The 27114-nt window shown below is 46.5% G+C and overlaps 1 protein-coding gene across 5 annotated transcripts in view; it reads right to left on the reverse strand.

Moving 5' to 3' along the window:
• The window catches only part of CDKAL1 (CDK5 regulatory subunit associated protein 1 like 1), a 714482-nt gene that overhangs the window by 47556 nt on the left and 639812 nt on the right, over positions 1 to 27114 (reverse strand). For 2 of the 5 annotated variants that reach the window (XM_030314750.1, XM_030314749.1), the window contains exon 15: positions 3137 to 4425. The exons of 1 other annotated variant lie outside the window; for it this stretch is intronic. In XM_030314750.1, the coding sequence (XP_030170610.1) occupies positions 4240 to 4425 (186 nt within the window). In that variant the 3' untranslated portion in view covers positions 3137 to 4239. Of the gene's footprint in view, positions 1 to 3136; positions 4426 to 27114 lie in introns of those variants that run through there. 2 more of the 5 variants (XM_030314748.2, XM_030314752.1) reach the window with 1 other exon arrangement.

Consider the following 27114-nt stretch of genomic DNA (forward strand, 5'->3'; position numbering starts at 1 on the left):
ATATAATTCTTTTGGGTGGTCGTGAGTTAATATCAGAATTGAAAACCACCTAACCCTATTTAAAAAATTGGTTTGCATGCTTAAATGGCTAAAGCAATCATGAAAAGGGAAAAAAACTGTGTGTGCCAAGGACATACTACTTGATATACGTGATCCCATTTCAGCTTTCAATGACCCTGCGGTGGGATCATGTCCCTATTTTACATGAGCTTCAGAAAGTGACCTGGCTGCAACTTAACCAGAACTTTTGCTGATGTCAAAAACCTCACGTTCTTTCCCTAAACTATCTGCCTCCAATTTGTACTGAGGTCTGAAACTAGTTGGTTCAGATCCTTGACTCCTTTATGGTTTCTTAACTCAAATTTTATAGTTTCAACACCATAAATGCTAGCTCGATGGAAAGGCAAGTGCAAATTCATCAAACACGTGCTATTAATAAATTAAAAAACTAAAAAAAAATATTTTGACAAATAGTTAGGACCCCAGATTAAATATAAATTTGGCATGGATCCCAAAAATGTTGCCCCATAGAGCTGAGGTTTTCAAGCTTTCTTTTCTTTTTTTTCTTTTCTTAACATTTATTTTTGAGACAGAGAGAGAGAGAGACAGAGCATGAGCAGTGGAGGGGGGAGAGGGAGGAGACGCAGAATCTGAAGCAGACTCCAGGCTCCGAGCTGTCAGTACAGAGAGGACACAGGGTTCGAACCCGCGATCCGTGAGATCATGACCTGAGCCGAAGTTGGACACAACAGAATGAGGCACCAAGGTGCCCCGGTTCTCAAGCTTTCTTGACTCGTGGCACCCTAGACCAAAAGAAACAGCTAACCATTCTCTTTACTAAGTAGGTAGGTACTAACAACTTAGTACATACTTGTGTCTTACTATCTTACAAAATCTGTGTGAAAAAAAATACAAGTATATTGAAATACATAGTTCTTTTATTCCAAACTTACCATAATTACTTATTAACGGAAGCTGTACATCTATGGGGCACTGCACAACTTCTCAAACCTTGAAACAAAATCATCTACAGTTCTTGTTCCACATTTTCACTTGATACTTGCTTTTTGTCACAGCAACTGCCTAAAATCCAGCCTTAAACATGGCACCTTCAAAAAGCGTGCACCCCAATGTTGAAACTGAACCATTTTGAGCGAGTAGTTTGCGCAGTATCTGACAGATGTCGGTGTTTCCCTCAAAAATTTAAAATATCCTGGGGTGCCTCAGGGGCCAGGCAAATCTTAAGAATATCTTTTTCCCTCTCTTTTTTCCTCTCTCTCTCTTTTCCTCCCCTCCCCTCCCTCCCTCTTTCCCTTCCTTTGCTTTCTTCTGTTTGTTTTATACTGATAAAACCTCTTAAAGCTTCATTTGTAACTCCAACCCTCTCTTTATGACTAAAAATTTCAACCTGGCTTGAAGTCAGCAGAAAAGCATGTTTTGACTGAAAGACATATGGGAATCTGATGTTTAGACACATTTTCCCAGAAACAGAGCAAAGTTTTCACCAAAGAATATTTTACATGATCCTAATGACTACCTTACACTTGATGAACCAAGGAAGATGGAATGAAAGAGGGAGAGGGAGTGGAAGGAAGGGAAAAAAAACTTGATCAATAAATCTTTATGTAAACACGTGATGGTGGGAGGTGGGGTCTCTGGGAGCTGAATGGGTCCCGAGGGTGGAGTCCTCACAAATGGGAGACTTGGAGAGCTCTCACCCCTTCTGCCGTGGGAGGTGCACAAGCAGACGATGAAGCAGGAAGTGAGCCCTCACGAAATACTAAATCTCCCCAGGGCCCTGATCTTGGACTTCCTAGTCTACATAATCAGGAGAAATAGATTTCTGCTGGTGAAAAGCTGCGCAGTCTACGGTGGTGTTAACGGCAGCCTGAATGAACCGAGACGGATCCCTTCAGAGTTTCCTTTTCGGCAGGAGGGATGACATTAAAAAATCCAAAAAAGACTTTGGTCCTAAAAGCAAACATGAAAAGAAAATAGGCACAACAGGAGCTATGCTTACAAACTGCAAGTCGACTGTCCTATCGTGGCTGACTTTTTTTTGAAGTTTCTTTCTTTCTTTGGAGAGAGAGAGAACAAACAGGGGAGGGGCACAGAGAGAGGTAGAGAGACTCCCAAGCAGGCCGCACACCGTCAGCGCGGAGTCTGATGAAGGTTCGAACTCAAGAAGCGTGAGCCTTAGTTGGCCACCCAGAGGCCCCGTGGCTGACTTTTTGTTTGAATCGGGACAGTCTATGTTATGCTATGCTGACAACTCCCAGTCTCAGTGGCTTAAGCCAACAAAAGTTCCTTTCTTGTTCTACACCTGTCTAGCACGTCTACACCTGCTCTTGCACTCCCTCGGGGACCTCATCGTGACACGTGTGCCTGTAATCACCCTCGTGGCGGGAAGAGTGCATGGCCACTCAACACGTCCGCCTCAAAGACACGACCCTTCCGCTCCCACTGCCTTGGCCACGGCCAACGCCGGTCATGAGGCCAGGCTGAACTCCAGGCCGATGGGAGACGCACGGCAGCCGTATGGGCTGGGAGGAGAGGACGTGGAAAGGTGAGAGCTTTCCTGCCGTCCAAACCTGCTCCTGCAGCACCCCCCCCCCCCCCCACCGCCGGGCTCGTCCTGCCCACAGGAGAACGGTCTCGTCAGCGACCACCACACCGCTTCTCCCTCCCTCCCTCCAGCAGGACGTCATGGAAAAACCGCAAGCTGGATTTTCAGACCACAGCCACCCCGCTGGCCAACTGGTCACCAGGACGGTAAACGAGATCACGTGCGGTCTGGTCCCCACTGCAGGGCTTTTTATGCTTTCTGAAAACCGAGAGGAATGAGGTTGCATCCCGACTGGGGGGAAGGAAACAGTGGAAGTGGGGAGGGGGGCACCCTGTGTGGCTGAAACAATTCTTGAGAATCCCCGCCGCGGCTGGTGGGGCGCTGGGGCTGTTACAGGACGGCCGTCATGCTTTCACGGAAAGGACAACTGAAGGAAGGAGAGTGGAGGCAAGAAAAAGCATACAGCAGGAGGGGGGAGTAGGAGGGCAAGAGTGGGGAAAGGGTGGGGGGGGGGGGGGACAGGAGCACCGTTCTGGTCTCCAGTGACAGGCGCAAAGTTCTTCTTAAGCCCCGTACCGCGTGACTCCAGGCTGTCGCACAGGGTGAGCCCAAATGCATGCTCCGCTGGGGACCCTGGGAGGGACACGGGCAGGTCCTCCGCATTTGAAACCGGACTTCCTCTTAGAAGCACATGCTGGGTTTGGAGAAATGTACTGACACCGGTTTTGTTTTCCAAACTCACCAACTGATGACATAATTAAATTTTATTTGGATGCCTCGGAAGACATAAAAGGCTGAAACATTTTGACATAAAAAGAAGAGCTGAACAGGGTATGAGTTTAAAGATGAAGCGTCCTATGGTAACCAGAGGGCACCCGATTTCCCTGTGACTCCATACCGTCCAAGTAACATTTAAATTCTGACGTTCGTAAGATTGTTTAATAAGTCAACTCCTTTCACGTAAGTGAAATAAGTCACTGTATTTAGTAAAGGCCAGTGATGTCAGGTAGAAATAAATATTTGATGTCACCGATCAGAAACGTCAGAAAAGGGGCACAGCTGGTTTTAGACAAATCGTTTTTGAAAGTTTGCGGGTGCTGAAGACGTGGGGGGATTCCTTGCACTTGTCAAAAACGTCTCTGAGAGCCCTGGAACTGGCGACTCTCCCTGCGCCTTCCAAAAGAATTCTTGCTTCCAAATGCAGGTTTGTCTATAAACTTTTCAGGAACACATCTGCTGTGAAAAATAAGATGTTCGTAGCACCGGGACTCCAACAAAGCAGAGAGAGAAAGATACATTTTTAAAGGTTTAATGAAGTTCAAAATTCTTCCCACACAAGGAAAAGAGGACTGTGTAATTAGGTTCTGACTTGAAGACAAGAGGTTGAAAGAAAATGCAACCGCTTGCATTTCTTGCCGCAAATAAACCAAAAGGAGCTTAATTTAAAGGATATGCCATGGCAACAGTTAGTAGGTTTTAGGTCAAATAACCAATGGCCCAACTCCACGAGAGACACAATCAGCCTCATTAAAAAGTGTGGCTGGAGCAGAGGCAGGGAGACCAGGATAAATGACGGCTCTTGGAGTACTGATGTGATTGCTGTTCTGTTCATTGAAGATTTTAAATTAGAAACTTATTCTTCTTCTCCAATGTTTCATTTAGTTGTGTTTTCATTAGAGATTTTGACAAAAAAAGGCGAGAAGAAGAGCCAACAGAGCCAGGCCCACGGACACCCTCAGTGCACGGTCTCGACGGAGATTTTGCAAGCGGAGGGCCATCCTGGAGCTCGCGAAGTCTCGCCCGACGGCAGAAGTGTGGGATACTGAACTCGGGTGATTCCCAAGCCTATTTCTGAATTCCTAGGAAGACGGAAACATAGAGGGGGGAAAAAAAAGATTTAAAAGATGCAAACAAGCCCTACTGTGATGTCAATCAAATAATGAGTCCCTATACAAGGAGCTTTTTTGTCTTTATTGAGATGCAACCGACACAGAACATTGTTATCGTTCAGGTGTACAACCTCATCGTGTTTTGTATGTTCCAAAATGGCTACCACAAGAAGTCTAGTTAACATCGACTACCACGCATAGTTACAATTTTATTCTTGTGACAACTTTTAGGATTTACTCTCTTAGCAACTTTCAAATATCCAACTCAGTATTGTTAACTACAGTCACCACGCTGCACAGTATGTCCCCAGGGCTCATTCACACTATAACTGGAGGTTTGCGCCTTTTAACCACCTTCGGGCATTTGCCCATCCCCACCCCAATCCATCTGTTCTCTGTAATTATGAGCTTGTTTTGCTTTTTTAAAGATTCCACATGTAACTGAGCCCATACAGCATTTGTCCTTGTCTGACTTATTTCACTTACCAGATTGCCCTAGAGGTTCATCCATGCTGTTGCAAATGGTAACATTTCCCTCTTTTTATGGCTGAATAATAGTTACATACATATATACATCATCCCACATCTTCTTCATCCATTTATCCACCGATGGACACATAGGCTGTTTCCATACCTTCGTTACTATAAATAAGGCTACAGTGAACACAGGGGGGTTAGTGTTTTCATTTTCTTCAGATAAACACACAGAAGAGGAACTGCTGCTGGATCATATGGCAGTTCTGTTTTTCATTTTTTGAGGACCCTCCAGACTGTTTTCCACAGTGGCTGCACCAGTTTGCATTCCTACCAACAGTGCCCTTTTCTTCACATCCTCGCCAATGCTTGTTATTTCTTGTCTTTTTGATATAACAACCGTTCTAACAGGTATGCGGTGTCACTGTGGTTTTCATTTGCGTTTCCCTGATGATTAGTGATGTTTAAGTGCCTCTCATGTACCTGTCGGCCATCTGTATGTCTTCTGTGGAAAAATATCTACTCAGATCCTCTGCCCCTTTTGTAATCAGATTGGTTTTTTTGCTAGTGACTTGTAGTTCTTTATATATCTTGGTTATTATTCCCTTATCACATATCAGATAGATGATTTGTAAATATTTTCTCCATTTAGTAGGTTGCCTTTTTGTTTTGTTGATGGTTTGCTTTGCTGTGCAGAAGCTTTTTAGCTTGATGTAAGAAGCAGCTATCACTTAGTTACTCCTTCAACAGAGACACATTCAGACATGCACCATGGGCCAGATGGCCTCAAGTTAGGTATGGGGAAATCACATTTCCTTTCCTGGAAGCGTCAGACCAAATTGATGATTTTCCAGATTATACACAACATATACGAGACAGAGTGTGAGTTTATGGAGAATCAAGGCAGAATTCATGAAGCATAACGTTTATGTAGAGTGGAATCATAGGAAAAACGTTAACTTTTAGGGATGCGACCACATCCACTCGGCAAAGAAGGACAGAGGACAAACTGTGGAAGCCATTTGATTCCACAAACGTATCCCTCAGGGTGGAGATTTCCAGCCGGGGCCCTGCTGCAGGAGGGCTGCCCCAAGCCTGAAGAGGGGTCTGAAGGGGTCTCGGCGGCCAGAGGGACGGGCCCTCCACATGCGGCTCCCTCCGTTACTCCGCTGGGCAGTGTAGCCACTACCACTTTCTCTGTGCGCCAGGCATGGACAAGGTCGGAAAGTCCTGCTTGGAAGGAGCACGAAGAGTGAGGAGTCACCACCACACTGCTTTTTAGGTGGTCTCTGTTCCCTGATGCTTCTTCCTGGGGGTGCAGAGGAGTGGGGGAGGCACCTGGCTGCTCTCAAGATGGCTCTGGTTTTGTAAAGTGTAATTTTAATTCTATTATATAAGATTTCGCCTTGTGTACAGGCTTTAGAATCGGTGCCTCCCCTTCTGAAACGTGAAACAACATTTTGAGGGAGGGGGTGGGGGCAGGGGAGGAGGGGAAGGATGTGGGGAAGAAGAGCATGGGGGGAGGAACAAGGTAGGGGGAGGAGGGGCGACCCAGAGGCAGGACAGCATAAGGCATGTCCGTGGAAGAACGCGTGGAGAAATACACAAGCACACATTATTCTGCTTATTCTTTCCTCCCAAGCTCCCCAAGAACCCCCTGGTGACACCTTCGTCCTCTGCGTGGGAAGTGCGGGCTGCAGCTGGGCCAGCAGAGGCACTGGAACCGCAAGTTCCGGAAAGGAACAGAGGCAGGAATGGGCAGGGTCTGTGGAAGGGAGGGGAGAGAACGAGAGGAGAGGGTCCAGTGACAAGCTGAGGTGGGGGTGACGGACACCTTCGTTAGGATGCTGGCAGGAGGCATGGATAGGATGGACGGTGGACTTTGGGTGGAGAACCAACAGGACCTGTGTTCAGATGAGTTAATGAGAGGTGCCAAGACTAGGAATGGGGAAATAAAAAATCACCTTTACAATCCAGCCTCCACTGCCTAATACTTCCATGTGACGGATGTGCAACAATTCTTGCTTTGACTGTAGGAGGCCAATTGCAAAGTCACCGAAACTGTTAGCCACAAGGATAAATCTCTTGACCCAATGGCAGTCGAATCGCTATTTACTTCGGCGCCCCATAGGTACCTGGGCTGATGCCCTGCGTGGTCCGTCCCTCAACAAGGGACGTGCACCCCAAAAGATGGAGCTCTCCTCCCCCGAGGCAGTGGGGGCGGCGGCCAGAGCACAGAGGTGCACCCAAACCTGCCTGCACCCCAGAAGACCATCCTCTTGTGCATCCGGCTTTCTGTGTGATGTGCTAGGGTTAAGAACCTGTGGACAAACTTTTATTTTGACTAAAAGTAGTCTTGGGGCGCCTGGGTGGCTCAGTCAGTTGAGTGTCTGACTTCAACTGGGTCATGATCTCACAATTCGTGGGTTCGAGCCCCGCATCAGGCTCTGTGCTGACAGCTTGGAGCCTGGAGGTTGCTTCAGATTCTGTGTCTCCCCCTCTGTCTTGCCCCTACACCACTCACACTCTGTCTCAAAAACTAAACATTAAAAATTAAAAAAGTAAAGTAATAAAACTGAAATTAAATAAAAAAAAATAAAAGTCATCTATCTCAAGGACAGCACTCATATGGATGCACTACAATGACATCAACAATGGGACTTCTTCCAACGAAGGGAGGCTGTCTAACTCACCTCTGGCCTCTTGAAACTGCACAACTACAGGTATAGAGCAGGGACTCAGTAAATGTTTAGCAGTGAATCAGTGAATGAATGAATGAATGAATGAATGGGGGGTGTGTAATCCAGATGAGATCCAACCGGTCAGAAAGATGCCTTTCCGTGTCCCTGGTAACCGACGTGGCCTATGATGTGTTCAGGGAACTAATCTACACGAATCCTAAAACCTCGCCTCTAGACATTAAATCAACGCTTCTTCAGTTTGGGTTTAGAAGACCATAACTAAGACTACAGACCGTTCCCCCAGAGAAATGTGGAGGTCCCCGTGCACACCTGCACGCAGCCCCCCGTCACGCTTCACGCTGTATGACCTCAGGAGGATCACAGACACCCTCACCCAGGAGTAGATCTGGATAACACAGAGACGGAAGCTTTCTTTTTAAGAAAAAAATATGAATACAAAATTAAGTACAGGGCCCTGGAAGGGGGCCCTCAAAGAGAGGCTCTGAAACGAAACCTCTCCCAGCTTCTAGAAATATCCACCTCTGTTCCACCCCAGGCTCTGAATGCTGGACCTTGGTGCTGCACCTGCCATTCAAGGAGCTGTCACTTGGTGATCGCTGCTGCCAGCTGGGGCAGGGGTCAGGCTGACCTGGGCAGGGCGAGGTGCGTCTTAAAGCCTTACGCATTTAGTTGAGCTTAACACATTCTGCTTTACAAAGCTGCAGTGCAGGTAACGTGCCTGTGCTCTCAGCCTGAAAAAAACCCCTCGGCTTCTGACAGTTTCACGACATTTCTTCTTCTAACTCATTTGCCACAAAATTGCTCAAAATATGAAAGTTACTTATTAAACGACCATAGTGGGTCAGCTGTAGTTGTAGTCAACATAGCCATTTTTCCCCCTGGGTATTACTCAACCCCCTCCCCCCAACACCTCCATCACATACCAAACACACCAGAATATAAAGTGCTCTGGTGACAGGCCGCCCTCCTGTTCCTAGTGGCCACGTCTGCACCACAGAATCGCACACGAGCTCCAGGAAGCCCACCTCACCTGCCAGTCTCCCTCAGATCAAAACACAGCAGGAGAAGGAAGATTTAGTCTGTCTACCGCACTGTGCGTCTTTTATTGTCTTCACCTTTTACCGATTCAAGACCTTGATTAAAAGAGTCCGATGATGTATTTTTAAATATAAGGTTGAAAACAAAAAAGGTTTCTCAGAAGACAGTAATCAGCAGGCAGCGAGCTCTGCGTATTTCAGCTGTCACTATTGCTGTGGCACCGAAAGAAAAGAAACTTGAAAATACAGGAAACAGAAGGACTTTCTCATCAAGTCCAAGATGCTCAAACACAGCAGACCTCTACACAGTGAGAAGGAGCATTCACGAGTAGGAAAACACGGCATTCCTAGCACGCAGTTAAAATAAAAAGTGCTTATAGGTGAGGTGACGATCAATACCCAATCGTGAGGTAAAAGTTTACGTGTGTGCGCGTGCACGACTGCACGCAGAGAACAATGCGTGTAAGTGACTTAGAGAAAAAGTTAGTATGGTCATTAGTTCTGGAAAGTAGACAGAAGGCTCCAACCCTCCCTAAACTTCTTTTAAAAAAAACATTTTTTTAATGTTTATTTATTATTATTTTTTTTTTTTGAGAGACAGAGCACAAGCAGGAGAAGGGAAAGGAAGCACGACAGAGAGGGAAGACACAGAATCCAAAGCAGGCTTCAGGCTCCGAGCTGTCAGCACAGAGCCTGATGTGGGGCTCGAACTCACAAACCATGAGATCATGACCTGAGATGAAGTCAGATGCTTAACCGACTGAGCCACCCAGGCGCCCCATTCCTCCCTAAACTTCTTTAACATTACTGCCAAAAGTCAGTGGGGCTCCTGGGTGGCTCAGTTGGTTGAGTGTCTCACTCTTCATTTTGGCTCAGGTCACGATCTCAGGGTTGTTAACTTGAGTCCCACGTCGGGCTCCGTACTGAGTGTGGAGCCTACTTAAGATTCTCTCTCTCTCCCCCTTCCTCTCCCCCCCTCTCCCTCTCTCTCTCTCCCCCTCCCTTCCTCTGCCCCCTCCCCACCTTGCTCACTCTCCAAAAAAAATAAAAAGAACTAAATCTTTAAAACAACATTATTACCAAAGCTTATTAATTCTTGAAGTTCAAGACACACTTCTAACTATAACGCACCCAATATGAGAAATTTTACTGCATATTAAAACTAAACAAACACCAACTCTCAAACTTACACTTTTTAAGAAATAAAACTCCACTTACAAATGCCTTTTTTGAAACAGAAATTTGAAAGGAGGTAGGATGTGACCTTTGTTCAATAAAGATCCTTATATTTATCCAGTTATAACAAACTAAGGACAACTCTGAGAAAGTGTTAACTTGGATTAACATGGGCTCTTTCCCCCCCTTGTAAATCTCACTGCTTCCTTGATTAATTTCTAAACATGTTGCTAATTCTTTTTTTTTTTTTTTTAGTTTTTATTTATTTTTTGGGGGGGGGGGCAGGGCAGAAAGAGAGAGAATCCCAAGCAGGCTCTGAGCTGTCAGCACAGAGCCTGATGTGGGGCCCGAACCCACGAACTGCAAGATCATGACCTGAGCCAAAATCAAGAATCAGATGCTTCGCCGACTGAGCCACCCAGGCGCTCCTATACTTGCTAATTCTTAACGTATCCTACTAGTTTTCAAAAGTCTAGTTTGTTAAATCCTATTAATGTAAGAAATCTGTGAATGTAGAACCAAGTACATATTCTGAAAACGAAGCCAAACAAAAAGAACGTTGATGTTCAGGAGCTTTACAGATCAGATCAACCGGGTGGAGATAAACGAAGGCTTTAGAGACAAAACTCAGTCTAGTCAGATGGTGACAACAGTCCATCCTGAATTATCCCCTTCTTGGGCGGTTACCCAGGCATTGCTAGGGAAGGGAGAGACCCCCACACACGGTCACACTGCACGCACCAATGTCAAATGACACCAGTTCTGGGGACAGGAAGTACGCTGGTCCCAGACTCTAATCCCATCTCTACTGGAGGATTTGGGGACAAATGATTCATCCTCTCTGTTTCCACATAAAATCACCTAAAAAAACGGAGGTACTATTAGTATTTTCACATCACGGGGTTGTTACGGGGATCGAATGAGATTTGTATATTCAGTTTTTGAGCACATAAAACTCAAGATTAACAATATTCCGTGGTAGTTTGCGGTTCTAAATACCAAGCTGCCTCAAGATGTTCTCTTTGTAAAATGATAAGGTCACTATGTTATCTATTTCTCAAATACGATTAATTGATTTATGCTACTTTTGTCCCTTACGCATCATCAGGGGACACACGGTGTGTAACGAAGGAGCATGGGTTTCGAATTCTGACAGGGCAGAAACCGAATCCAAATTCAGACACTTAGCAGCTGTGAGACCTTGGGCAAGCAGTGGAAACTCTCTAAGCCTTGCTACCTCTCCTATGAGGCAAAGGTATCTCAGTATCTACCTTTAGGTGATGTGGAAAGGGGGGAAAATACCACACCCAGCGCCCTGGTGGATGCCTGGGATACAGAAGGTCTGGAGAAAGGGCTATTTTACCCCAGCCCAGCAGTGGGACTTGGGACGTGGGGAAGGCCAGAGCCTCCCCAGCACTGAGAAAGTACCAAGTGAGACGGACACGTGCGGCCCTGAGTACCATCCTCAAGCACTCACCCACAAGAGAGGGACTGTGCCTCGCTTGCTCCGGCATCTTTTCCCCTCTGGGCTCTTACTCTGTGGAATGAGCCTTCTGGAACGGCTCTTAACTAAAACCATCTCATACATGAAAAGAAACTCGAATTCCACAATTTATGACACGGGATTCAGCCATAAGATGTGCCAGGGGCCCATTTTTACATCTGCTTTCTCCTTTGATATTTAGTTTTGTCGTAAACTTTTTTTTCAAAGAATCTAAAAACGAGGAAAAAAAAGTCACTGTCGATCCCACAGAGGTACATATAACCTTCTTGCCCTTGCTCTGTGCCCAGCCTGAACCAGCCAGCTCCCCCCCACCCACGGTCTTCCCCCTGCCTCCTTATTGTTCTCCCAGGGCCCTGTCAGACAGGACCTCCTGTAGGAAAAGCTCTCTCAACCATCGCCCCACTCCAGAGGACAGAGGACTCAGGTCCTTCCCTCTGTGGGGCTGGGTATCCTGCTGGCTGGCCCTCACCATGGCACCCGTCAGTGGCACCTCTCTACTCCTGCGTGATCCTGTGTATACTCCTTGAAAGGGGCCTCTCCAATTGCGCCCTGGCCCAGCATGGAGGGGGGGCAGTGCTAGCTGAAGGAGTATTTGCATTTCTACCTCTTCCTCAGTGCTGGGGATTCACATTTTATACGGGTGCAGACAGTCTTCCATACAAAGTGCCATGTGCCTGTTCTTGTATTTATAAGATTCTTGGGTAAATGGAACAGGGGGTCAAACATTATCTATACACACATAAATATAAAATAGTAGCAATGGGGAAAAACTTACCAGTGGAGAAGGAGTGTGGTATATTAGCTTTCTATTGCTACTTGAATAAATTACCGCAAACCTCAGGTTTAAAAAGTTTTTTAAGTTTATTTGAGACAGAGACAGAGACAGCAAGCTGGGGAGGGGTAGAGACAGAGGGAGAGAGAGAATCTTAAGCAGGCTCCATGCTTAGCTCAGAACCTGACATGGGGCTCGAACCCACAAACCTTGAGATCATGGCCTGAGCCGAAATCAAGAGTTGGACACTCAACCGACTGAGCCACCCAGGTGCCCCCAAACCTCAGGTGTTTTTTTTTTTTTAATGTTTTTATTTATTTTTGAGAGAGAAAGACAGCGCGAGCAGGGGAGGGCAGGGAGAGTGGGAGCCACGGAATCTGAAGCAGGCTCCAGGCCCTGAGCTGTCAGCACAGAGCCTGGTGCAGGGCTCAAACTCACGAACGGCGAGATCATGACCTGAGCCGAAATCGGATGCTTAACTGACTGAGCCCCCCAGGCACCACAGGTTTTAGTAACATTCATTCTCTTGCAATTCTGGAGGTCAGCGATTCTAAAATCAAGATGTCAGCAGAGCTGCGTTGTTCTGGCGGTTCTGGGGGGTTGACGGGGAGGGGCGCTGGTTTCCTTGCTCTCTACCTAGCTTGTAGAGGCGGCCTGTATCCGTTGACTTGTGGCCTCTTCCCTCCATTTCCAAAGCCAGTAGTATCGGCTTTTCGATGAGGATCCTTGTGATCTACATTGGGCCATGGGGATAATCCAGGATAATTTCTCCATCACCACCTTTAATTGAATCCCATACCTGAAGTCCCTTTTGCCATGTCAGGCAACATTCACAGGCTGCTGGGATCAGGACGTGGGTTGTTGTGTGTGCGCGTGTGTGTACATTATTGTGCTCACCACTCCTGGCACGTGTGAATCCCCATTTTCTCATCCCACCAGGTGAGCTCAGTGCAGGCAGTGCCGAATGGCTGCACGAGAGAGTGCAGTCCACGTTTACAGGGAAGAGGGGTGCAGGGCACCTCCCTTCATGGCTGGCTGGCCGTGAAGCTTCCTGGAGGAGGAAGAGGGGGGCTCCAGGACTCAGCCTCTGCTGAGGTCTTTTCCTTCTGCCAACACAGACCTGTGAAGCCACCACGTTGGTCCTACTCGTGGCTCTTACAGCTGAAAGAGAGAAGGACCTGAAGGACGTAGTTGATTAATGTTCTCTGAAAAGACACTTGTGTTCCTTTGCATTCTATATTATATTTTTATACAGATGCAAACATCCTGTCCTTTTCTTGGGAGCTGAGTGGGCTTGGCCTTCCAATGGAAAGTCGTGCTGTTCTGAGGCCTCTCCTGCATTTCCTCCTCTTTATCAAAAATATTTATAAATTAATACATATGACCACAGAACCAGAAGCATGAGGATCCAGGAGGTCAGGGGGATGACAGCCTCTACATAGAAACATAAGTAGAAGGAGAAACGTTTATGCATTGGTCACCATGTGGCCGGCAGGACTGTGAGTATTCCGTATGCATTCTTTTCTTCCTCCCCAATTCCCAGTGAAGCTGTTCACAGGACTTCATCCCGGCTTGCCCAATTTACACAGAGCAGGTATACCGGCGAAGCAGAGGAGAGGCCTGGCTTCGGTCATGGTGAATTTAGCATTGGTCGTAATGCAGCGCAGGTGCCCTTATAATGCGATGGGAAGAAAAACCAAGCGCTCCACAGAAAATGACGGTCTGGGTCAAGACTCCAACCCGGCAGACTTCATCCATTTTGCTTACTACTGCATCTCATGGAGATACTGGTGACATTTTGTGTCTCTACAGATGGCCATTCCAGGAAAGCCAGCCTCCCGTCTCATAGAGGCGTTTCATGCTACCTGTCTTACAGTTCTGAACCACATGCTGAGATTCTTCAAGTGTGACCTGTAGATGGCACCTTGCTGAATTTTCTCTGAACGCGCGCACACACACACACACACACGCACGCACACATACACGCACACACACACACACACACACACACACACACACACTTGATCTGCTCACATTAGGACGTGCTGCAAAATGTGTTTTAATGAGGAACAGTTGGTCTGGTTCTGCTCAAATAAAAGACACCCCTGTAAGAGACTTGCCACCTGTCTTCCCATCTTGCAGCGCAGCGTCGAAGGGAGTTCTTCTGTCCCTGACACCTGCAGGTATTGCCAGGGTGCCCTCCACGTGCCAGCTCCCTTCCTCCGACTGACAGACACCCTCCCCTCCGAGCCCCGTGTCATCACCAGATACGAGGACATACAGTGGATGACGGGTGCCAAGCTACCTCTCTCCACTGCTCCTCCACACAATGCCTCAAACTGGGAGCATCTTGATACCCTATCGTTCTGAGTCCCCGATTATCTCCGAACCAAAGGTCTTTGTATTCTCTAGTTCCTGAAGTCTGTAAAGAATATTATATGCATACTCCATCAGTACACTGGCCTGTAGCTGGATCCACAAATTAAACCTGGGATCAATTACACCTGTTCATTTATTTGGGGGAGACTATTTACATTTTTAACACTTCTGTCACAGAGTTACATGATGAGAGCACAGTACTGTCAGCCTTCCTGTAGCACTTTTGGGCACGGGCAATTCTGAATCAGATATTATTCTTACATGACTTTCCCCACACCCCCTCACCTCAAATGTGTCATTGCTATCAGGTCATTAAAATCGCAAAGGGAAAATCGTAAACCAGAACATGCCCACACACACACACAAAATCACTACAATCTTGTTTTCGTGACAGCAGAGTAAATATGAGGCTTTGCGAATAGGGCCAAAGATACATTATTAAACTATGTACTGTATGACCAAATGCATTTCAGACTATATTCTGAATAATGTTGCCTTGACGTTCAGCAAAGGGAGAGCTCTGATGAGCCTCTGCTTGGTCTGGGTGACTCCCCTCTTTCAGGGTGTCCAAACCCTGGCTTGAACTGAGGCAAATGAAAGAAAGGGATGATCATACCAAAAATCAAAGCACAGCAGCCACCCATCACTTATTATTTTCTGTGAGATCGTAATTCATCCGACTCGAGAGATACGAAAACAACTCTTAAGCTCTGAACTTCTTTTAATGGATTCAAAATATTATGTGTAAATTTTCTCATGGCTCAAAGGCACTGTGAGTGCTCCAAGTGGAAGTTAACAGGGATGAAGGAAAAAATGTTTGATGGCTCATAACTCAAGATAAATTAGAGCTTAGAAGCACCTTCTTGTTTTTTTCCAACTGAGCCTGAACATACGGCCTATGCAGAAAATCTATCGAAACCAAAGATGTGATCAATGCAAGCAAATCGCGTTAAAATATACATGATGCGGTGCAATATACTGTAGAAAAGAACCTCAAAATCTGATTCTGTAAAGATTACTTTAAGTACAAAATCATCTTCATATCTGAAAGTTCTCTCTATCATGATTGTCTTTTAATTCCAAAATACAAACTTAAGGAAGCACCTCTTAAAAATTTTTTTTAATACTTTCAAGAGAGAGACAGAGTGTGAGCGGGCAAGGGGAAGGGGCGGGGGGGGGGGGGAGAGGGAGACACAGAATCCAAAGCAGGCTCCAGGCTCTGAGCTGTGAGCACAGAGCCCAACACTGAGTGCGAACCCATGAACAGCAAGACCGTGACCTGAGCTGAAGTCGGGTGCTTAACCGGCTGAGCCACCCAGGCACCCCAGGAAGCACCTCTTAATGTAAGTATCTCCAATGTAAACTGTTGCCCCGGTCCCTGAAAATAAGGAATGCATACAGGTGGCTGCCCAGACTTTGTTATTCCTTCTCAGCCCTACGGTTGTGGGGTTCTAGCTGAATTCTGTCATCTTCTTTAAAGTTCCCAACCTTTCACTTAGCACCCAGTTTCCATTTGAATACCTTACACTTGCCTAATTCTGGCTTGTTACACTTCCCGAAATCAGTGGGTGAAGTGAGGGCAGAAGAATCTGATCTAGAGAAACACAGTATAAAAGCCTTGGCCAACAGTGGTGTTTGTCATTTGTTTACATATAACCTCTTTAGTTCTACAAAAACCAAGAGGTTGCAAGCTTTGCCAAAAGGTATGTTATCTGAGGTCTGGCATCTTAGCGGGAGAGACACTTACAGTTTTACTTCTTATTCATCGTGAGAAGATTTTCTTACTCACCACACTTAAAAACCAAGCTATTTATTTACAATGTCACGATTTGGCAATTACTCTAGAACATATATGTAGGTCTCTCTTTTGTTAACTAAGTATCAGCCACAGATGTATACAGAAGTACACACACACACACACACACACACACACACGGGGGTGGAAAAAAAGAGGGAACCAAGAGGCGCCCTTAGAATCATGAAGTCAGTAATCACAATGTTCATGACGATGGTGGAAGTCTGAACCCCTCCATTCTGAAATACTGGCTAGAAATCAGAATCCACGCAAACTCAGGCTGCCCCACAGGTGTATCAAAGCTGAAGACAGGACAGGTGAATTGGACCCAGATGCTTTACTGATAAAAAAAAAAAAAAGATCAGAAAGACTTCCTTATGTTTTTATTTATTTTTTGAAGGAGAGAGAGAGAGAGAGAGACAGCATGGGTGGGGGGAAGCAGAGAGAGAGAGGGAGACACCAAATTCGAAGTGGGCTCCAGGCTCTAAGCTGAGAGCACAGAGCCCAATGCAGGGCTGGACCTCACAAACCACGAGATCATGACCTGAGCCGAAGTCGGACGCTCAACTGACTGAGCCACCCAGGTGCCCCCAATCATCTCTTAAGCTACAACACAAACCAACCCTCCTTCCACGGAGTGTACTCTGGAAGCCGTGAACGAGGGTGTTGACAAACGGAACAATCAGGTGTAGGAAAGTTAATCTTTAAGCAAGCAATTCAACTCAAAATAATTACTCCTAAGGATTTCTTCCCACTAGGTAACCGTGAGAGTGTGTTGACAGATATTTGTGTTTAAAATGACAAAGAAGTCGTGTGTGATGCTAACTGTTCTCACCATGCAACCCTCCCCTGTTCTAAGAAGCACCTTCTGTGATACTGGGAATATGGTTTGGGCATCAGTGAGTTCCATGAACTGCAAGAAAGGAATAAAGTCGATGGCAGGCGCTTTGTTCTGTCTCAAAGAATCTCGTAAACGATGAGCTAACACGTAAAACGTTTCCTAGAGATCACCATGATGGTGATTCAGCTTGGAAGATGCAGATAAACTAGTTAAGAAAAATTACATGGTATGTATTTAAACTCAGCCATCTGAACAAAGTTCACATCTCCATTTTCCTCTCACTTCCAAAGTTCCAAAATCCATTCCAAGGCATTCTCATTTCCCCTTTCTATTTTGAATATGGAAAGTTATCAAAAAGTTAAAAAAACAGCCCTACCAAATTTCACTTAACAGCGAAGAGGGGCGCCTGGGTGGCGCAGTCGGTTAAGCGTCCGACTTCAGCCAGGTCACGATCTCACGGTCCGTGAGTTCGAGCCCCGCGTCGGGCTCTGGGCTGATGGCTCGGAGCCTGGAGCCTGTTTCCGATTCTGTGTCTCTCTCTCTCTCTGCCCCTCCCCCGTTCATGCTCTGTCTCTCTCTGTCCCAAAAATAAATAAACGTTGAAAAAAAAAAACTTAAAAAAAAAAGATAACAGCAAAGATTAATAGGAAGAGACTTCATTATTTATATCACTATACAAGTGTGGCGGGCAACCTCCAAGATGGCTCCCAGTGATCTTCGCCTCGGGGCGTTCACATCCTTGTGTAACTCTTCCCTTTCCCCTTGACTCTGAGCTGAATCTGACTTGCTTCTAATTAACGGCACTTGACATAAATGATGGGCTTCCACTTCTGAAGTTAGATTACAAAAACCTGTGGCCTCCATGTTTTTCACTCTCTGCTGGCTTGCTCTGAGGAAAGCCGGCTGCTATGTTGTGAGCCGCCCTACGCTGAAGCCCGCGTGAGAAGACACTGAAGGAGACCTCTGACCAACAGCCACCAAGGACCAAGATCTCAGTCTCACAACCCATGGGAAACGGAATCGCCACCACCGCACGAATGAACTTAGAGGCAGGTATTCCCTCAGCTGACCTTCCAGTTAAGGCTACCCTCCTGGTCAACCCCCAACGGCAGCCTCATCATAGGCAATGAGTCAGAGGCACCTAGTTGAGCTGTGCCCAGATTTCTAACCCACAGAAGCTCTGAGACGATAAATGTTTGTTTTATGTGCTAATTTTTGAGGTAATTTGTCACACGGCAATAGACAACTAACATAACAAGATGCCCGGTGGAGGGCTAGAAACTGATTCACATGTGTGTTGAGACGTGATTTTTATAACAGAGGCATTTCAGACCACTAGGAAAGATGGACTTTCAATACAATTTTCTGGAACAACTGATTATACACACAGAAAATAATGAAATTTGACCCCTACCTACCATCCTTAAAAATCAATTCCAGGTAGATTATTTACCTGGGAAAGGCAAAACTAGAAACATGTAGGTAATATGGGCAGAAAACCTTTCTAACCCCCAAGGCAGGGAAATAGTTCTTAGATCACAAAAATACATGAAATTCTAAAGGCACAACGGAGAGGTTAAAAGACAAGCCACAAACTAAGAAAAGACACGTGCTTCACAGATAGCTCACTTTTAGACTTTTATAATATAAAGAAATCCTAAAAATCAGTAAGGTATTAATTCAACAGAAGAAAATGGACAACAGACTTACACAGACTCCTTATTGAAGAGGAAATCTAAATAAATAAAGGAATCCAACAAATGTATACAAATATGCCAGCCTCATTTGTAATTAGAGAAATCCCCTCCCCCGTTCATGCTCTGTCTCTCTCTGTCCCAAAAATAAATAAACGTTGAAAAAAAAAAAATTAAAAAAAAAAAAACAAGTTAAAAACAATGAGACACTGATTCACAGACACTAGATTGTCAAAGGTAAAAAGCCTGTCAGTATCAAATGTGGGTGAGGATGTGGAGACCCCAGAGCCCCGCGACATGCCGCTGGTGATGACGTACACGAACAAGGCTACTTCGGGACACAGCAGTGTGTTATCAGGAAAAGAGGAAGCAACACACAGCTGACAATCCACCGACTCAGCTCCAAGGTGCGGTTGCTCAGACCAGGGCAACCACTGCATGTACCTGCCAAACTCCAGTCTCCGTCCTGGCTTCCACGTTATGTTAGGAGCTCTAGCAGGGTTTGGGCTACAGACGGGGGAGGAGAAAACGTTGGTCTAAGTAGAAAAAGCAGCCCCAGGAGGTGGGGCTCAGAGCTGTGGGGCCAGGACTTCCTGAGAACGTGAGCTAAGTGTCTCCCTCACAACCTCCTCCTTTTCTCTGATGGGCCCCAGCAACAACCTACCTCTCCCCTGAGCGTTTCTCCTGTTCCACCTCTCCACTGCGAAGGTGTTTCCCGCACCTCTTAAAAAATTCCTGGCCCATGTGGAAAACAGAGGAGACGTAAACAGCCTCTCAGTAGCCAGTACACATCTTCTCACTTTTTGCTTGGATTCCACAGGATAAAGTCAGTCCCTGTATTCGTTTCCTGTCACTGCCGTAACACATAACTGAAAACGAATGGCTAAAACGACACAAATTTATCATCTTACAGTTCTGGAGCTCAGGAATCCAACGTGGGTCTCATATGCTGTCCAACTTCCAGGGGCACTAGGGGAGAGTCCACTTCCTTGCCTTTTCCAGCCTGCATTCCTTGGCTCATGCCCTCTGCCTGCCCCTATCCCCCCAACACCTTCAAAGGCAGCTTTCTTGATGATCTGACCTCTGATTCTCCTGCGGCCCTTCTACTTGTAGGGACTCCCAGGATTATACTGGGCCCACCTGGATAATGCAGGATAATCTCTTATCTGAAGGCCGGCTGATTAGCAAATTTAATTCCATCTGCAACCTTACTCCTCCTGGGCATGTGACCTAACACATTCACAGAGAGGTCAGGACTTGGACGGCTCTGGGAGACAGTTATTCATTCTGCCTACCCCATGCTCCAAGGTTGACGATGTTGCGTTGTTGGGTACGTACACTTCAGAGGACGCCATCCAAACTCTCGAGTCCTTTAGGTTTCCTTAATAGAAGACCACGGGAAGACCTTTAACTTCTACTAACTTCTACTATCCTGGAGGCTCTGTGTGAAAAATGAGGGTTGTTTTGCTCTGTGTCGTTACTAGTCCCCATCCTTCCAATACCAGAACCGAAAAACAAGACACTGAGTTGGAGAACTAGAAGAAGTTGATCTCGAGTCAAAGCAGGATGTGATTTCTGGTGGGGCTACAGAAAGAGGATGAGAAGGTAAGCAGCACCCAGGCCAGGACCTCACAGGGCGTGGCAGACTGAATACATGAACGGCCCCGACTCTCCACACTCCCCGTGTCTGCGCCTTCTGCCACATCACTTCACAGTGCTCTCCCTGGTCTTGTCCATGTGACTTACTTTGGCCAGTGGGATGTTATCAAACATGATGCATGCCCCGGCTTGAGAAGTACTTTTGTATTTCTGCTTTCCGTTCTTCTTCTCTGCCTTTACCATGAGAAGACGCCAGGCTAGCCTGATAAAGGAGGAGCCATGCAGAATAGAGCTGATTCACTCAAGGAGTCCCAGATGAAGCCATCTTTACCCGTCGGGTCCAGAAGCCCCGAGCTGCTTAGGCACCTTACAGCTCACTGCAGATGTCTGAGCAAGCCCAGATGACGTGAGCCTAGTGGCTCTAAGGTTGTGTCATGAGGCATTTATAGTGGCAATAGTTCACTGATATATAAGATGACCAGGTATTTGGTCTTGCAATCCTTTTTAGTAAGGATGTCTATGTCTATCTCCAACACAAACACATTCATGCATTCACTCAATAGACGTCTCCTAGGCATTTGCTATGCCGTGCCATGCACTGTTCTAGACATTAAATACAAAGACATGAATGAAGCAAAATATCTCAGCACTTACGGATGGAGTTTCCATTTTAGTACCTGGAGACAAAGAACCACAAATATTTTGTGTGTCTGCTGGTGAGATTTCCATGGGAAAATGGAGTAAGAATGGTGGGGGGTAGCTATTTTATAGAGAGCTAATCAGGAAGGACTCACTTATAAGGCAGTATTCAGCAGACGCTTGATGAAGGAGAGGACGGTTGGGTCACATAGGCATCTAAGAGAAGTGTTTTCCAGGCAGAGGGCCCAGCAAGTGCAAAGGTCCTCCTAAGGTAGTAGAGCTGATGTGTCCACATTCAAGAGCTGATGTGTTCAGCATGTAGACCCAGTGTGGCTGGCCCAGAACATTCAAGGGTGAGAAAGGTCAATGATGGCGTCAGAGAGCCAATGGTGGGGCCGAGACACTAGGACTTGACACTTTTGTTTCCACTGTGAGCATGAGGAAACTCAACATTAAATTTTTTTTTTTCTGGTAAGATAATAATGTAAAATTCATTATTGTAATCATTTTCAAGTGCACAAGTCAGTGGCATTAATTATACTTGTCACATTGTACATCCATCACCACTATCTCCAAAACTTTCCCATCCCTCCAGAGACTCTGTAATCAATAAGAAATAACTCCCCAAATAAGTCAGTCAGAGAAAGACAGACACTGTATGTTTTCACTCATATGTGGATCTTGAGAAACTTAACAGAAGACCATGGGGGAGGGGAAGGGGAAAAAATAGTTACAAAGAGAGAGGGAGGGAGGCAAACCGTAAGAAACTCTTAAATACAGAGAACGAACTGAAGGTTGATGGGGGGTGGGGAGAGGGGAAAGTGGGTGATGGGCATTGAGGAGGGCACTTGTTGGGATGAGCACTGGGTATTGTATGGAAACCAATTTGACAATAAATTATATTTTAAAAAAAAGACAAGAAATAACCTCCATTTCTACCTCTTGCCCCTGATAACCTCTAATCTACTTTCCGCCTCCATAAATTTGCCTATTCTAGATCTTTCATATAAGTGGAATCATATAACATTTCTCCTATTGTGCCTGGCTTTTTCACTTAGCATAGTTTTCAAGGTTTGTTCATTCACACGGTGGTATCGAAAATTCGTTTCTTTTTATGGATGATTAAATTTCCATTATATGTATGTATCGCATTTTGTTTATCCATTCATTTGCTGATGGACACTGGGGTTCTTTCCACCTTTTGATTATTGTGGATAATGCTGCTATGAATATTGGTGTACAAGCATTGGCTTGAATGTCTGCTTTCCATTTTGGGGTACATATGCTAGGTCATATGGAATCCTTGATAGTTTTAAGCATAAGGGAGACACGATCTAGTTTATTAGAGGGTAGAAACAGGGAGACCAATTAGGCAGATTGTGTTTATTTTCAGATAAAATAGTACAACACAGAAGAGGAAATTCCCTCCTACAAGAATATCTAGAAGAAAACGATCTATGGCAAATAACACTATCCTGGACCATAGATGTTCTGTAATTGCTCAGAGGAACTGACCTCATCTGACGGGATAAGAGAAAAGAATAGCCACTCAATGTCAATGAAAAAGGGAAACTTAAATCATCATCATGAAGTATTTTAGGCAACCGGACTTCACAAATGCTGTCGCTGGTGATATATGTGTCTGAAGAGACCAACGACCAAGTCTTCTTCTCATGGTACATACGTGATTTGGGCAAAACATAACCCATGCCCATGGAGCATCTTGATTAACTAGGCCCAGATAAATCTTCACGGACTGTCACCAGGCCCCCAATTTCACACCGCATATCCATCAGTCACTTCCTATGTGCTGGGTGGTGCTCAGTGCTTTCCACATTATCTCATCTGTCAAAATCACCCTACCAAGTAGACTCCGTTACCCCCAATTTATAAAAGAGGAAACACACCTAGGGAGGAGTAAGTGACCAGCCAAGGATCATGCAGTTAATAAGGAACAGAGCCAAGAGTCCAAATCCACACTGTATGACTCCAAAGCTCATGTGCATAGATACTCGATCTTTCAAAATGGATGTCTGCAAGAAAGAAGCCCGGGAGCCAGGAGCTTCTGGAAGGAAAGTGTTGATCATGATAAATTACATTTGCGATGATTCTTTGCTTTTGTGGTCCTTCAGATTTCTCTGTTGAGTGGTGGCAAATCTCAAGGGCACCGCATCCTATTTTTATTGGTGGACTTCCTACCAGATAAGCGTTGACCTGACATATGGCTCGAATGTTTACATTTACCAGTGATTTTATAGAATTGCATTGAGGAGACACAGGGGCAGAAATCTGTTTCTACAAAACCCTTTAAATTTACAACACCTCAAACTACATTAGAAAACAGAGATCTCCATGGCTCTATCATTTGAGGCACATCTCACAGTCAATATTCAGTAGTATGATGAGAGAAACAGGCTGTCAGTTTCATCATTAGAAAGTAAATGGGAAGAAAACTGAAATCTGTGGTGAGCAGCATGCCCGGCTCTAAAGTACTCATCCCTACACTTTCCATGGAAGGAACTTAAATTTGCAAGATGGTTATCAGTTTAAAAGGGGGCTTTTGCAATCTGTTTATCGAGATGTCAGATGACTTCAAAGATCAGGCTGTGGGGCATGAGTAGAATTTTTTTAGCCACTGAACTACACTGGCTTAGTTGAGGTATCCTAAGTTGAAGTAACGGATTCTCAACTTCCCTGTCTTTGGTCGAGAAACTATCCATTCCAGCTTGCATGTCACTGAAAGCCAAGTTCATTCAACAAATACGTACTGAGCACCAGCTACGTGCCAGGCGCTGTGCTAGGGCCTGGGGCTGGTGGGTACACAGGACACACGGGGTGGCGTTTTTCCTCACATGGGTGACTTTTTTTTTTTAATTTTTTTTTTCAACGTTTATTTATTTTTGGGACAGAGAGAGACAGAGCATGAACGGGGGAGGGGCAGAGAGAGAGGGAGACACAGAATCGGAAACAGGCTCCAGGCTCCGAGCCATCAGCCCAGAGCCCGACGCGGGGCTCGAACTCACGGACCGCGAGATCGTGACCTGGCTGAAGTCGGACGCTTAACCGACTGCGCCACCCAGGCGCCCCACATGGGTGACTTTTACTGTTATGCTCACGCTTAAAAACTTTCCAACAGGTCATGGTAGAAACTTCTAGTATTCACCCATATCTTCTCCTTATTTACTCATAAGTGTGTATTTCTCAAACATTTATTTTTTTTTTTTTTTAAGAGAGAAAGCATGCATGAGCGAGTGTGAGCAGGGGAGGGGCGGAGGGAGAGAGAGAGAATCCTAAGCACGTTCTGCACGGGGGCTCCGTCCCAGAATGCTGGGATCATGACGAGGCAAAATCAAGAACTGGACGCTCAGCTGACTGACTGGGCCACCCAGGTGTCCCTCCCAAACTCTTGAAGTAGGTGGGGCCATGTGGGTATTCTGGTCAGTAGATGTGAACAGAAACGCCATGTGGGATTCCTGTGCTGAGGCAGGAAAAAGCTGGGCTCTCGCAGCCATCCTCTGCTTGCAGGCAACCTGCGTGCGTCCCAGGACTGTGTGCTACAGACGATCCCTGATTGCGAACTGCCCCCTAAAAGGTACTAGATGTGTTGCAGGGTATGCAGGAAGGAGAACTTTGCTAGGTTAAGCCTGAGATCTCCGAGTTCATGTGTTACGGAAGCAAAGCCTAACCTCTCATGGGCTGGTTCCGTGGGCTGTATGTCTCACGTATTAGGGATGAGTTCTATTCGACTTCAAACCCAGAGGTCTTACGCTTCACAGCGAATGTCACTTTCTGCAGCCTCCCAACTGCCCACAGCAGCTCACAGATGCCCAAACGAGGCCAGATTTGTTCCTGCGCCTTGTCACCTGACCGGTGTTCCTGTCACATGGAGAAAAACGTCCATCTTCACTTGCCTGATGAGGTCCTCTCCGCCCCCCAAGTCCAGTTCCAATCCCACCACGTCCGCGAAACCCTCTGAAGTCCAAATTGTTTGAACAGCCTCCCCGCACAGCCAGGCCTCCACACGGAGCGTTCTGCCGTAGTCATGCAGATTCCAAGGAACCTCTCCATCCTCCTCCGTCCCTAGGCTGCAGGCTTGGCAGGCTCCACGCTCAGGTGCCACGTGGCGAGACGCTGCGTGTGAGGTAAGCTTCACGGGGAAGCAGGCGGGGCCTGGGTCCGCCCGCCTTCGGGTGCAGGGTCGGGCAGAGGGAACGCTTCTCACCGGCAGCTTCCATGTGGCTCTCGGTGTCATTTCTGTCTTTCCAGCAGAACCTACTCGCCAGCCCTTCCAAGAGCCCTGGGAACTGTGCCCCTCTGCAGACCCCTTCCTGTTTAAACTAGAGGAACACTCTTCTGTTGTCTACAAAGAACGTGACCCCCACCTCCCCTGATACCTCCAACCTTCAGAGGCTTCCTATCTTCCAATTTTTCATTTAGCACTTGATAGATTACACACTTTGTTGAATATGCACGTATCTTCCCTTCCCAGCTAGACTTTCTCCTCCTTGAGGGCAAGAGACCACATCTCAGACTTCTGCACCCCAAGCAGGGCTTACTTACACAGTACTGGGTCTACTTTAGAAATTGACAGGACGATCACATAATTCATCATCCAAACCAGGACATTTTGGGGAGTGGAAAAAGGGGACCGTTATTAATCACATCAGGACAACAGGCATAAACCAAGATGGTCCCAGACAAACTGAGACACATGGTCATGCCTGGCACTGATAAGGGCCGACCAAGGAAAACGGGAAAGACATCTGAAGGGAGTGTAACGTAGTCAAAGTGAGAGCATGAGAGAGCAGTTCGGGATACCTGAGTTCCAATCATCACAGGAGCTAAAACCCTCCTGGAGTCTCCCTCCCTCCCTGTCAGCAGGGACAGGAGGTGGGGCTTACGTGACCTTTCATGTTTGGGTGTGGCTGAAATACCCCTTTGGTTTTCATAAGAAAGCTTTTTCCATTTGACGCTTTTATGATGAAGAATACCTTTTGTTCTAGATGAATTCACTGGGGACCTGGTAAAAATCATCCATAAAACTTTAACCCTGAGAGCAATGACATTGCACAGGCAGCCAGTACACCTACACGGGACCCTCTCCCTCACCCCAACCCTGGCCTACAAGGGGTCACACCAGAAGAGCAGCATTACCAGAACCCCCCGACTGGAACCCTCCTCGCCAGGGCCCCATTTGTTATTTCCCTGTCCGATATCTAGTCCGATCCTAGATGATATTACGGTCAGTTGATGTTGAAACACACCGTGAGAAGCCAGGCATCACCGGCATGTTGTTAGGTGTGACCAGTCTCCTCTCGGGGGTACTAACCTTTCCTCTTGTCCTCAGCCCTTCCTTGCTCTGAGCGTCTGCCCAGATGCCTCCGACCTCAAGCTCGCCGTGCCTTCCCCTCCCTTCCACGGTGTGGACGGTGGGTCGGGAGGGCGGGCCAGTGCCTGCCCCTGTGGTGGCTCTTGGTCACTGTGCACGGCAGCGTCCACGTGTGCTGGCCCCTGTGCCCTGGCCCGGGCTAGAAATACTACTGAGGTAATACGGGGAAAAAGCCTTGCCATCACGCACGTGGTAGAGGATCACCAAACGGGAGGAACTATTGTTATGAAGGCACAGCGGGCTCCCTGACGCATGCAGTTGCCCTCACCGAGCCCGGGTTCGAGCCTCAGGAGGAGCCACTCCACAGCAGCAACCTCGCGAGGCAAGTGGAATGCAAGCCAACTGCTGAGCCTCCTGTCTGAAGGTGGCACTCAAACAGGCCCACGGAAGGGACCGCAGACCTACCGAACATGCCCTGAACGGACGTAACCACACCGGCTCAGCTGGAATGTACTTCACACAGCTCAGCAGCATGGGATAAAATCTGCGTCTCTAGACTGAGACCCAAAAACGTCCAGACGGGTCTGCAAAAGAAACTAGTTCGACACACTATGAAAGAAATGGACTGAATGTCCAACCTACTAGGGTTTTCATTGCGTGTGATGCCAATTTAACATATGGGCAGTTGAAGAATTCAATCTTATATAAAGTTTAAAAA

This window comes from Lynx canadensis, chromosome B2 (genome assembly GCF_007474595.2).
Source record: "Lynx canadensis isolate LIC74 chromosome B2, mLynCan4.pri.v2, whole genome shotgun sequence".
NCBI classification, from domain to species: Eukaryota; Metazoa; Chordata; class Mammalia; order Carnivora; family Felidae; genus Lynx; species Lynx canadensis.